This window comes from Eleginops maclovinus, chromosome 11 (assembly GCF_036324505.1).
Source record: "Eleginops maclovinus isolate JMC-PN-2008 ecotype Puerto Natales chromosome 11, JC_Emac_rtc_rv5, whole genome shotgun sequence".
In the NCBI taxonomy this organism is placed as follows: domain Eukaryota; kingdom Metazoa; phylum Chordata; class Actinopteri; order Perciformes; family Eleginopidae; genus Eleginops; species Eleginops maclovinus.
This window is the reverse complement of record NC_086359.1, coordinates 15,601,710-15,614,132: the sequence shown is the minus strand read 5'-3', so window position 1 is coordinate 15,614,132 and position 12,423 is coordinate 15,601,710. Positions and strand designations below refer to the sequence as shown.

General features: G+C 37.7%; 1 protein-coding gene across 5 annotated transcripts; it reads right to left on the bottom strand.

Moving 5' to 3' along the window:
• Positions 1-31: 31 nt before the first annotated feature.
• Positions 32-7,549, bottom strand: igsf5a (immunoglobulin superfamily, member 5a). Of its 5 annotated transcripts, none has more exons than XM_063894585.1 (9): positions 7,462-7,549; positions 6,784-6,897; positions 4,780-5,094; positions 3,141-3,431; positions 1,209-1,328; positions 1,055-1,079; positions 850-947; positions 649-713; positions 32-506 (listed from the first exon to the last, which is right to left on the bottom strand). In XM_063894585.1, the coding sequence occupies exons 2-9, from the start codon at positions 6,848-6,850 to the stop codon at positions 411-413; spliced, it is 1,077 nt and encodes a 358-aa protein (XP_063750655.1). In that variant the 5' UTR covers positions 6,851-6,897; positions 7,462-7,549; the 3' UTR covers positions 32-410. The 5 variants fall into 5 exon arrangements, with proteins under 5 accessions (XP_063750655.1, XP_063750652.1, XP_063750653.1 ...); XM_063894582.1 differs by having other exon boundaries at positions 6,784-6,880; positions 7,462-7,514; XM_063894583.1 differs by having other exon boundaries at positions 850-944; positions 6,784-6,880; positions 7,462-7,514.
• Between the last annotated feature and the right edge of the window lie 4,874 nt (positions 7,550-12,423).

Here is a 12,423-nt window from a genome sequence, read left to right as displayed (position 1 = left end):
ACCCATTAATTAACTCAATTACACACCAGGCTGGTAGAAGTGTTGCAATTTTAATACACACATTACTCCCATTAACTGAGGCGTAGAATAAATTACACTCAAACCTAACATTTAGTGAGCTGGATTTGCTCAATACTGCAATAAGCATTTTGACATGTACCGCTCTGAGAGAAGCTAGGAAGTTTAAAATGGTTCCTTTTGAATATTTCATTTGAATTATGTAAAACATCTGTAAAACATTTATTTCTCAGTATAAACTAGAACAGACATAACAGATAGGGCTGGTCCAGCCTCTATCCCTGCTCCAGGTGTTAATGTGATGGTCTTTACTACAGCACACACTCAGAAGGAGCCAGTCCTTTCTTTCCTTTTTTCTGCAATAGTTTGTCCCAGAACTCATCTGTCTGTTCTCACACAATGGTGACATGTCTGTGTCTCCTGAAGGCTGGTTTATCCACACTGATGTAAGCATTTCCTGTGTTGGTACTGTTCACAACATCAGGGCTCTAAAAAACAAAAGCAAAATTGATTAATCATGTAATTTGTGCCTTATTATACTTGTCCCCATGACCTAACCACCACATGCTAACCTTAAACTGCTATTAATGCTTATCACTGTACCTCTATACAACAACTCAAGAACCTTACCTCAAAAACAGTGGAGCCATTTGCCTGAAAAAAGCCGCTGTCATTGAGTTCACTGGGAGCGATACCTGTGAACAAGAAACAGGACAGACTTCTTTATATCACAGGTAGATAAAAGCTTGGTTAAGCAGGTATGAAAAAGGGGTGTTGTCAATGTTCTTATTGAAGCTTGTGTGTTTGTGAACATGCAAGTTTGAGTCTCACTTGTTTGACCCGACGGCACATATCCTGGGTTCACCTGGCCCTGATTCTGTCCAGCTACATGGACAGTGCTGATCTGGCTCTGAGTCCTCACTCTTCTGCTGCACACATACATGATTGATAACAGAGGATTTATACAAATGTAAAGACATGATGTGATATAATGATAATATGCTATTGTATTGTAGTGACAAAATAGCCATCTTACCTCATTTCATTTTCGTAGGTGGTTTCTGCAGAGGATTGTCAACAACAAATGACTTAAAGTAAATGTGATACGGTTTGCTGAAGGCTATATGTTTGACTTTTTTTTATCATTGAGTATGATGGAACATGTATGAGACTAATATAATGATGCTTACTTTTTTCTTTCCTCCTTTTGTAGCAGAAGATGATTCCGAATATAAGCAAAACCAGCAGAGCAAAAGATCCAATGGACACGACCACAGCTATCAGCACGGTCCAATCCGTAGGCTTTGGAACTGTTAAAGAAGAGATTCAAAGACTTAAGATATTTAATTGTCACATCCAAATGGAGTTAAGAGGCACAACATCCCCAGACACTGAAAGCTCATGAATCAGTATTAAGCCTATATTGCAAGTATTTTTCTATTTCTATTCTCTGTTATACATTTTGTTTGGTTGTGAAAGTTTTGGAGAGTCATAAATGCATCCTAATTACAGCCTGAGGAGGCCAATAGGAGAGTTTAGGACAGTTTTTTTTTAAAGATTTATAGTATATTTAGCATAGCTCATGCAGTCAGACACTAAGGCTACCGCTTATTCAAAGACTCCTTCATCCACTATAACCCATTATTATCAACACATCCAAACAGTGTCAAAATCAAAAGGGGCTAGATGGAGATGGCTGCATACCCTAGCCTACTCATCATGCTGCGCGTTATCTGTGTGTTGACCCTGATCAGGGTTGTTGCTGTAACTATCCATACAAGTGATTTTTGTTAAAGGTCCCCTATTATGCAAAATGCACTTTTTGCTGTCTTTTATACATAAATATTAGTCCTCGTTGTGTAAGGAGACTCACAAAGTGTCAGAAAATATAACCCTCTCTTTTCCTCCTTACCCACATCTCTAAAAACGGGGGTACAAACGAGCTGATCCAGATATGGTGCCGATATGACGTCATATCGGACATGTGGACTGGCTTTACATTGAACTCCTGGCAAAGTCCCACCTAAGTGACACGTCCCAACCTATCGTCCGCAATATACAGTCGCGAGCTAAATCCCTTCCGCAGTCTCTCTGTGCAGGATGTCTGTCGGAGGGACTTAGAGTTGTTGTATATATAATACATATAATGTCACTGTTCCTGTGGTAAACAATGAGAAGTGTTTCAGAAATAATGCTTGATGTGGTTTGGAACATAATATGGCGTTTAATCAATTAGCTGAGCTTCTCCGTTAGAAACTTCTCTCTTCAGGCAGAGAGCTGCATGACGCTCCAAAGGGGCGTGGCCAACTTCAGCTCATTTGCATGAAAGGGAATGTCACAGTCAGCACTTTCAAAAACAGGGCTGAAACAGAGGGATATCGGACATGCTTAAATGCCTGATCTGTTTGATATTTTGAGCAAAACACATCAGAGACATGATTTTTATATATATTTGAGACCTATAATATATGCCATAAAAGAGCATAATAGGAGACCTTTAAATTAAAACCTGGTTTATCAGATTAATCTTCAGTTAAATAGGTTATATGTTCAGTCAAAGCAAGGTTGGCTATTGTGCATGCAATGTATTGGAGGAGGTGACATGACGTGACCATTTTCGGAAAATAACGAGGCTCTCAGCATATTTACATACTCGCAGTTTGATTAGCTGGCGCTTGTACAGGCATATTTGCATTAGCGGGATTTGATTAGGCGTCTTCAATCAGTGGCTGCTAGCAAGGGGCTAAATAAGAATACTAAACGAAATAACACAAACATTAGCTGCCTTTAGCTTAGCGGGGGTGACGCGCAGCCATGTGACCGTGATGTTGTTATGAGTCTCATGTTACCTTCTTACTTCTGGCTATTATATCTATATATTATATATACACTAAAATTCATAAACGTGGTGTCAGTATGTGAAGATTATCCTGTTGAATCAAGTAAAAAGGCTATCCTAAACGTGTTTTTGCCACAGAGCTTATATGCTGCACTGTTCCAAAATTCAATCCCTACACTTCTTTTATGGAAAATTAACTAAGCAACAAAACTTTAGAACGTGTACAGCTTCAGAACAGCTAGGAGGAGGTTTTGTGCAGGACACATAGTGTGGTGTATCTTACCAACCACCAAGTAGACTGAGCTGGATTGTGGGCTGGTCAGTGACTCCAGAGTCGCCCGGCACTCCACATGGGTGTCCCTGACTGCCTGGAACTTCAGGACACTGGTGGAGATGAAGGAATCCCCAGCAGTCATGCTAGTGGTGTTGTACAGGCTGCTGTTCACAGCCTCATTGTTCCAGGTCCAGCTGACAGTAGGTATGGGGAACCATTTGGACAATACACACTGGAACTCCACCTGCTCTTCCTGCATCACCGTCACATTTCCACCCATGATGTGCAGGGTACCACTCTCTGGGAAATACATTTAATACAGTATATTTCATACTCAATGGCATGCTTTACATACAAATAACATATAAGAAAAAGGGTTGAGGTTAAGGATAGAGTTGCAGAACATACAAGACACACCTGAACATACAAGTTCACACATGGCATGTAAGATGTTTGCATGGTCACGTGCATGATCGGTAGTCGTAGCAGCACGTTCGGTTTTGCACTTGCCTTCTCATTTAACATTTTCATCAATTTGTGTTTTGAGTTCTGTTGGTATGAAAAAGATGTGGGCCTTTTACTCAGAAGATGAAATAACTTTTGCACAATGCCACCTTGCAGATACCATTGACTAATCCTTCAATGGTATGGACAAACTGCAGCTAAATTGATAGTTAAAGGACCTCTGCCTGTGAATCTGAGGGTTTTTGCTGGTTGCTATCTTAATGTACTGAGGTGAAAGGACATTTTGGACATTGTATGCAACTTGTAGAAATGTGAAACCAATTCTAGTTTTGAAAGGGAGCCAATGCAAGGATTTAAGAGCAGTTACTCATACTTTTTAGTTCCATCATTGTGAATAAGTTGGAACACTTTCTGCAACAAGAAGAAAGTTCCTTTCTTGTTGCATTCTGGGGCAACTGATGGTTCAATAAGCAACATGTCTCAGATCCCTTTTGCTTTTTCACCGACTACCCTCCCAAATGAGCGACATTGTGATGTCACGTCTATGTTGCTGCTTTTCCATCATTAGAGCGTGAATATCCCTCACAATAATACCAATAGCGGACTGCGTCGGAGCTGTGTTAATCAGCGGCAAATGCCAGTCACAGACAAGCATATACATGGGCAGAAGCAACCTAAAAGTGCTAATCCACTGTCAGACTGTCATACCAGGACTGTAAATACCATGAATGAGTAGTCAGTTTATATCACTTCGGCATCAGCCATTATCTACACGCATATCAATAGATACGAGTATTTTTTGTGATAATCCAGCTCCTGATTGTCGTATATGACACCTGAATAAACAGCTGATGCCACTCGAACAGGTTTATATGCGTTCTTTTAAACCAATGTATGCCAGAATGGTAGCGAAGGGGTTCAAAAAGCATTCAATGTTTTTCCCTAATGGAGAAAGGGAAAAATAATGTGGTTTTTTCAGCTGATGTTATATTGACTTTACTTCTTTCTGGGGATTGATACGACTGCACATAGTCCATTCATCAGAGCATCCTCAGCAAGGGTCTGCTATTGAAAAAGAGTAAACCCTGAATGTCCAAATTGACCAATCAGAATAGAATTGAGGATTCAACTAAGCCATGTATGAGACATATATAACAGCAGCATGACATCTTAATGACCCTACCTTGTACATAGAGCTGTGCCGTCTTCGAGCCATAGTCCCCCTGCACACTGCAGATTACAGGCCCCGATTCATGGTGGGACACGTTCTGGATGGTGAACTCCACACAGCTGGTGTCACCGATTGAGCAGAATCTGGCAGAGAACATCTCTGGGTCGGAGGTGATTTCCCCGCTGTTCAGGACAGTGGTGACCAGAAATTCTCCCACAGTCCAGGTCATGACATTCCATAGTCCTTGCATGCTGGCATTGAATCGCACGTCAGAACCAAGGAGCACTGTTGCATTCAGAGGCTCCAGCTGGAACTGTCCTGGCAAAGCTGAAATAAGAAAGGATTGCTTTAAAGCGAGTCTAGGACAGACCAAATACTGTGACTGTAGTCTATGTCACAGAGGCCTTGCAAGAATTTTATAAAGACTGGACATATTTGCTCAACTGAACATTGCCATGTGTGTTGTGATGTCGGAAGTCTGTCTGCCATTGCTGTTGCATTGCATAGATTTGTCATTGATACAATTCCTATTTATGATTAATACATTCATTTTAGTTCAACCCAATTATTTATGCCTCCTTTTCATTTGTGTAATTGATTAAATTGACAGAAGAAAAATTCAAGTTTAGATTACAAGATTTATGTAATTGCTAGTATAATTGTCTTATTGTTTCATTTTCTTTTCTTTTGTTTTCAAGCCAAAAATATGCAGTTTCAATAGGCTCTCAGCATCACTTTAGGCGTAATACTGTTTAATTCTGACATTTTGAACGCTACTTATGCATATCCATAAATATGTAATAATTAGATTTGAGTCCCCCCCATAACAAATAAAAAACAGCTGCCCAGGTTGCATTTCTGTATGCTGCTTCAGGTTTTTTGTGCAGCTCATTGTAGGTGCTCACATTCAGTGGTTATTCAAGCAATGCAATGCGAGAAGAAAAAGTAAATACAATTATAAAACAATAACAAAAATAATACAATTAATAAAATAATACAGTTTCAGAGTGTAACTGATTTAAATGTGTTCTGCAACAATTTGTGCTTGTCCTTCAAGACAAAGGGAATGCTGCATAGTATAGCACACAACACTCTTTGTTCAAAACTGTGCTTACATTTGCTCAGAGTACATAAATATCACAAAGGACCTGTTTTGTAAGTGGACTGATACTCAAACACAACATTAATGTGGGCTCAGATTACACATGCTGAGGTACTGTTTAAGTATGTCTGGATGTTGTGTTTAAGCGTTTGTGAGTAAGCAGAGCAACGTTTTCTCTTCACTGTCCTTCTGTGCCTATATTACGCAAAGTGTTGACATTTTGATGAAGAATGCCTGATTAGATTTCAAACGGTTTGGTTTTGTGTAGCTTTCTTTCTTCAAGGCAGTATTAAGGGGAATGATTAGTTATTATTATAAACCCACAGCAAACCTGTTTGATATGCTGCGGTGTTCAGAAAGTGCTAGACTGGTGATTAAAAGCTTTTAAGGCTTGTTTGCAAAGTCATTTTAAAACAGTACACTGACAAAATGGAAACTTGGCTTTTTAATTAAATGTATTATGTCAACAGATTTCATATAACTGTATTACGTTAGGTGAAAGCAATACTATAACTTTTAAATTAAATATATTAGGTTCAACTTGATATTATTGCTTTTAACGGAGCATTTTTTCATTGTGTGAAGCAAATGTGCAGAAGGACAGACATCAAGTTACATCTTAAACAAGCTGCTGAAGTCACCTTGCAATTGTGGACTTATTTCATTCATTCTCATCAGAAGTGGTTAAAAGACATTATAGCAATTTAATTTCCCCATAGCTATTACTGCAGTTTAATATCATACCTAAGACCGTTTATAAATAAATTAAATTATGCAATTAAATAACCACATTTTCATTAATACCATGTGGGAAATAAGCATTACTTCAGTAGCACATTTAGTTTAGATTTTTTAATAATTTCTGGCAGTTCAGCAGAATTTCATAGACTTGAAAAATAAAAATGTGTTCTGACCTCCGGTTGCAGACAGTAATAAACAGACGAGGAAAAGGGTTGGCTTTGATCTCCAGGAAGCGGTCATGTTGTTGTTTTTCCTGAGGTCCAGAGTCCTCTAAAATTGAGAACAAGCTGAAAATAATAATGCACATATCTTGGTTGGAATGAACTAAACTGAAAATGTGGAAGGCAGATAAGTTAAAACTTCAGCAGCGAATGCCAGTGAACATGACAGAAGAAGACATGATGATTTTTCAAGAACATTAATAGATGGCAAAATAAATATACATTGGGAAGTTTAACGTCAGATAAATGGACTTAACTCAGCCACCATTTCTCTAAATCAGAGCAGAGGCAGCATGAAAACGTACTACTATTTATAAATGATAAGCTTGGGATAATGACTTTCAAAGTTAAATATCCTGTGAAACTGTGTTTGAATGAAACAAGTGTATTCTCCTGATTCACGCAAAATGATAATCCCTAAAGAAAGAAATTGCCAGTTTTATTTCCCCTGATGTTTTAACTTACCCAATGCCAAACCAAACAGTTTTCATGACGCTGTCGTCCCTCTATTATAGCCTTCCATACTTTGTTAGCGTTGGTATTAAAACAATTGTCTCAGTAGATTAATCATATGCCTTCATAACTGAATATTCCTAAGTAATAAAAGCATCTTCAGTTAAAACAGCTTACTGAATGGGAGCTCCCGCTGTGGTGTGTTTGCATCAAAGCTCCATTTCCTGAAACAGCAGGTAAACAGCAGGACTCCACCCAACTGTAGGCTCTCACACAGGGAGCAATGTCCAGACCCAGCCCTCTTCATTTCAATACACTTGTAAGTGAGGCTGAGGCATTCACCTGCTGTCAGGATGCACTTATCACAGCTTTATTCCATGGTGCATTTGTGAGTCACACTGAAGAAAATTTGATATTGGCTATAATTAAATGTATTATGTCAACAGATATCACAGAAGTGTTTTAGGTTAGTTGAAAGCAATACGATATGTTCTTCTGAAACAGTAACAACTGTTGTTTCACGTTTCTTCTCTCTGGTTTGAAAGAAAAAGCTGCATATTTAGATAATAACATTTCACAACACCTTCTTAGTGGAGTCATGGGTAAAAGTGTGTTTGAATAATAACAATTAACTGAAGATTAAATATTACTTATTTGAGATCTTCGAGTGATGTTTTTCATCTCCACCACTAGAGGTCACTAGGTTTGTTTAGTATAAAATGCTGTGCCTTGTGGTTGCAGGCATTTTAAAATCCACTTGTATTTTTATTGTAGTAAATCCTAAATCCTAAAATAGTTTTAAATGCAATTCAAGTACTTCATTACAAATGTTTCAACATGGAGTTAATTGCATGTTTCAATTCAAAAACCTCCATAATATCTTATTAATACTAATAGACCACCTTATGTATTGTAATATACACGTTTTATATCATAGTACAATGTCAGCTTTTTAACTTTAATTTTGTATGTTTGTATAATTATTTAATTTAATTGTATTCAATTATTTATTTTTTTTCTTATGTTTATCTAACTTTTAATTATATTTGATATGTTTTATTTATTCAGTTCTAAAAGGAAGTCATGAAACCCAATTTCCCATGGATGAATATATTTTTCTGAAGAATGTTGTATATTTTAAGTATGTAGCAATCAACATGCTCCGTGATAAGGTAAAATAATTGAAGTGTGACTCATGCACAATTTATATCATGATCTGTATGGTTTATTGTTGTTTCTTTCTTGACTGGTTTGCATTGTTCTAAGTGCAATGCGTGAATAGGAGTAACGATGAGCGTGTGCTGAAGCTGGAGAACTGAAGTGTTTCTAAAGCAGATGTCAATGACGCTGCAGAGAAGATGGCAGCACGTATCTGTTGTGCACTGTTCCTCATGAGGGCAGCCATAGGAACTGGAATGTCTCCAGACACAGCTGGTATTGTATAGGCAGAAGCGAGCAGACAACCATGAAAAAACAGGAAGTAGATGGTGGGGGAGGGTCAGCAGCAGCCATCCCTCTGGTCCCCTGCATAGGGCCCGTAATGGGAATCATTCAGAGGGCCTCATCTGCCACCAGAGCGGCGTGTCAGAGATCATCGGCTATAACTCATCGTGCATGCTCGGCTTTGTTCGCCTCCATGACTTCTGGGGCATCCTTTTATTTCATTTTATTCTTGCTAATCACAGATTAGTTCCATTGACTTGCCCCCTTTTCTCAGAGAGTAAGATATGGCCCCACAACGCTACGCTTTTCACACAAAAACAGCAAGTCTTCTGAGCATAATTGATCGTCTTTGTGGGATTTGTTTTTGTTGTGAGAGCTGCTGGCTAATCAATGGTTAAAGCCAACTAAGGTTTATTGTTACTGAGCTTATTAGATGGTGTGGCCGCAGGGGCTCACATCCTCCTTCTACATTAAATGATTCTTTCTCTCCTTCTTAGACTACAACACATACCTTATTTTATCTTTAATAACTGAATGCGACACTTTCTCATTTGTTTTATTTTACATCATGTTTATACCGTTACCCTGATAAAATAGAAATATTTATGAGATATCCCTAGCAATTTACTCTTGTACACAAACCCAGATACATATAAGGGGAGGTAGGTACATATTTTTGTATACATTGTTATAATACGTAATAGGTTATTTGATGTTATTTTGTGCTTTCAGCTCATTCTATTTTACATTTATATTTATGTATCTGCAATCTACTTGCACCATTCTCATTAAACTTTTGGGGGATTTTTTTCTTGCACTGTTTTTATTTATTTTACTGTCTTAAGTATATTGTATGGATGTTTCTTGTTACCAATTGTTAGGAGAAAAAATGACAACAAAGCCCTTCAATTACTGCCATTCGAAAATCTCAATTGTGCAAGATGAGTTCATTGTTGGTTTTAACTTTTTCTAGATTAAAAATAATAATAATTAGTTGAAACAGTCTTTCCTCAAAAGTTAAATATCTATTAAATAGCAAAACCACCATAGATATTACAACTGCTCTACTGATTGCACACAAGGCTGCTGTGTATGTTGGTGTGGGTTTATGCTGTGGATTTTTCTCTGGTTCGTTAGCCCCCCTCACACAAACTAGTGTAATCTGGCTTGACCTGCTCCATATTGGAAGGCTTCATTCACTACATGGGAGAGATCCTCTTAGTAAGAGAGAAGGATCTACTTGCATGCGGCAAAAGATACACATTATACCACCTTCACCAATGGTGGCTTCACAGGACGCAATAAAGACAAACAACTTCTCTTTTCCTGGCCTAAAAGATTCCTGCAGCTTCTATTTGTAAGTTTTTTAAGTGTGTTTTTGAAGAAGATACATGTAAAAGTTGCCTTCTGTTAAAGAGGCTTTGGATGAGGTCACCTTTACCTTCATCCTGTCACCTTTCCCTGGGGATTATGCCAATGTGTCTGTTCCAGTTTCCTCTGAGACAACTCCAACTGAGGTTATTTTGTGTTGTAACCCCACTCTGTGTACATGTTGTCTGTGTTGTCATCAGAGGTTGAGCAAGTACTCAGATCTTGTACTTCAGTAAAAAATAAGTACAACCAGAGTGTAGGAATACTCTGTTACAAGTACAAGTCCTGAATTCAAAATGTTGCCAGTACAAAAGTATTAGCATCAGAATATACTTAAAGTGCCAAAAGTAAAAGTACTCACTCTGCAGATTGGTCCATTTCAGAATAACATATTCAGGTGCAGCTAGTTTTAATTGCTTTGTATGCTGCCGGGTAGATGTGATTTTATTCCAGGTGTAACTAAGAGGACTAAAATATTTTAAGTGTTGTTTATATTTCACATCATTAATCCAAATCTACAAAGTAACTAATGGTATAAAATAAATGTAATGGAGTGAAATTACACAATTGAACTCTGAACTGTAGTGGGGTAGAAGTAAAAAGTAGCACAATATTAAGTACTACAAATGTGTAATTAAGTTTAGTATTTGAGTAACTATACTTAGTTACTTAACAACACTGTTTGTCATCTCATCTGTGATGAAAGGACTCCCAAGTGCTCACTCCTACTAAAAGGCCCCTTCACATGTATTATATGTTGTTCGGTATACCTGGGCCTGCTGGGTGATTCTGTATCATAGCACACATCTGTAAAACTAACCACATCTGTGCCATAAATAAAACGTCATATCATATTCCAGCTCAGATTGCATTTTAATGTGGTGGACCGCAGCTCTGTTTAGCTCAAAACTCTAAAGGAGATGGGAGGGACACCATTTCCGAGTTAATGAGTCAAAGACTAAAAACAACCAGCAGAACAGGTTTATACTTTAACGATGATCATGAGCAAACTTTTAAATGTTTGTAAAGCTAGTTGTTCCCCACCCTGAACTTTTACCATCAAGAATCCCAGTGGGATGAAGAAAACTCCTGGTGTCATTACCATAAGAATATTGGCAGGAATCAGCATGGGAGTGAAATGTCACATGCAGGTGTCATAAGAGTTGGAACGATTCTCCAAACGAAATTAAATTTAGTGTGTTTGCAAACTGCTGCCGAATGCCGCCCTGCATGAAAGGCCGTTCAACTGTGAGCAGGGTCTGTTTGATGTTCACACCAGGTGGAAGAGTTTGAATGTCCCAGTGATCTCAAAAAAATGCATAAATCCAAAAAACCTATAAATCCCTCTGGGGAAATTCAATAAAAGAAGTGTTTAAGGCCTGAATGGTAACTGAATGAAAGTACCTGTAAATCCTGTCTTGTTTCAATGTTGTTTGGGTTGGGCCTGATTTGTAATGCAAATAGATGATTGTGTCAAAGTTAATCTTATTGTGATGTATTTCCTGCTTAAACAGGAAGTAGGAATGTCCTAAATGCAGAGAGGGATCATTAAGAAATTGACTTTAAAGGAGCAAAGAAAATACTTTGATAATTTTTACTTTTGACTATTTTTGTCTGTTGGAATTATTATGTATGCCTTATATACTAAAAATCATCATTAACAAAAGCATACTCCTTACATGCCAAACATTTTAATATTGGCACTTCGACCAAGGAAATTGTATATTGTTGACCCTTTTGTTAAATTTGCTTTAAATACAGTTATTTTCTGTAGTTAATTTTGGGGATAGAAAGGAGGCTCCTTATACAAATACATATTTGTTTTCAGGCAAATAAGCCAAATAAGAAATAAACGCTTTACATAAATTATTGATAAAAGTATGCACCTCAATAAGTAATTACCTTGTACACATGATAAAGGGTATTTACCTATGGAATGGCACTCGTTTATATAATTAAGTATAGCATATATGTGTATTTAATGTATTATCTGTTTTCATGGCAGGACAACAATATTATGACAGTGGTCAGAAATGGAGGGAAGAAGGAAGAAGCATTGTGAGTATGCTAGAAGCTGTAGCCATGTCTGGATAGCATACAGGAGCCAACACAAGCTATGAACTGTAGCCTATCCTCACGTATCTTATCGCCATTTTCCTACGCTTTAATCCAAAAGACCTGACTGGGGTGATACACACCCCTCTCTCAATATACTGCAAATAAACAAAACCTATTTTCTTATATGACGCGCATTAAAGGCGTGCATTTGATTATATCAGATTCTATCCTCGAACAAATGAAGTAATATGTGTGGAACACATATTT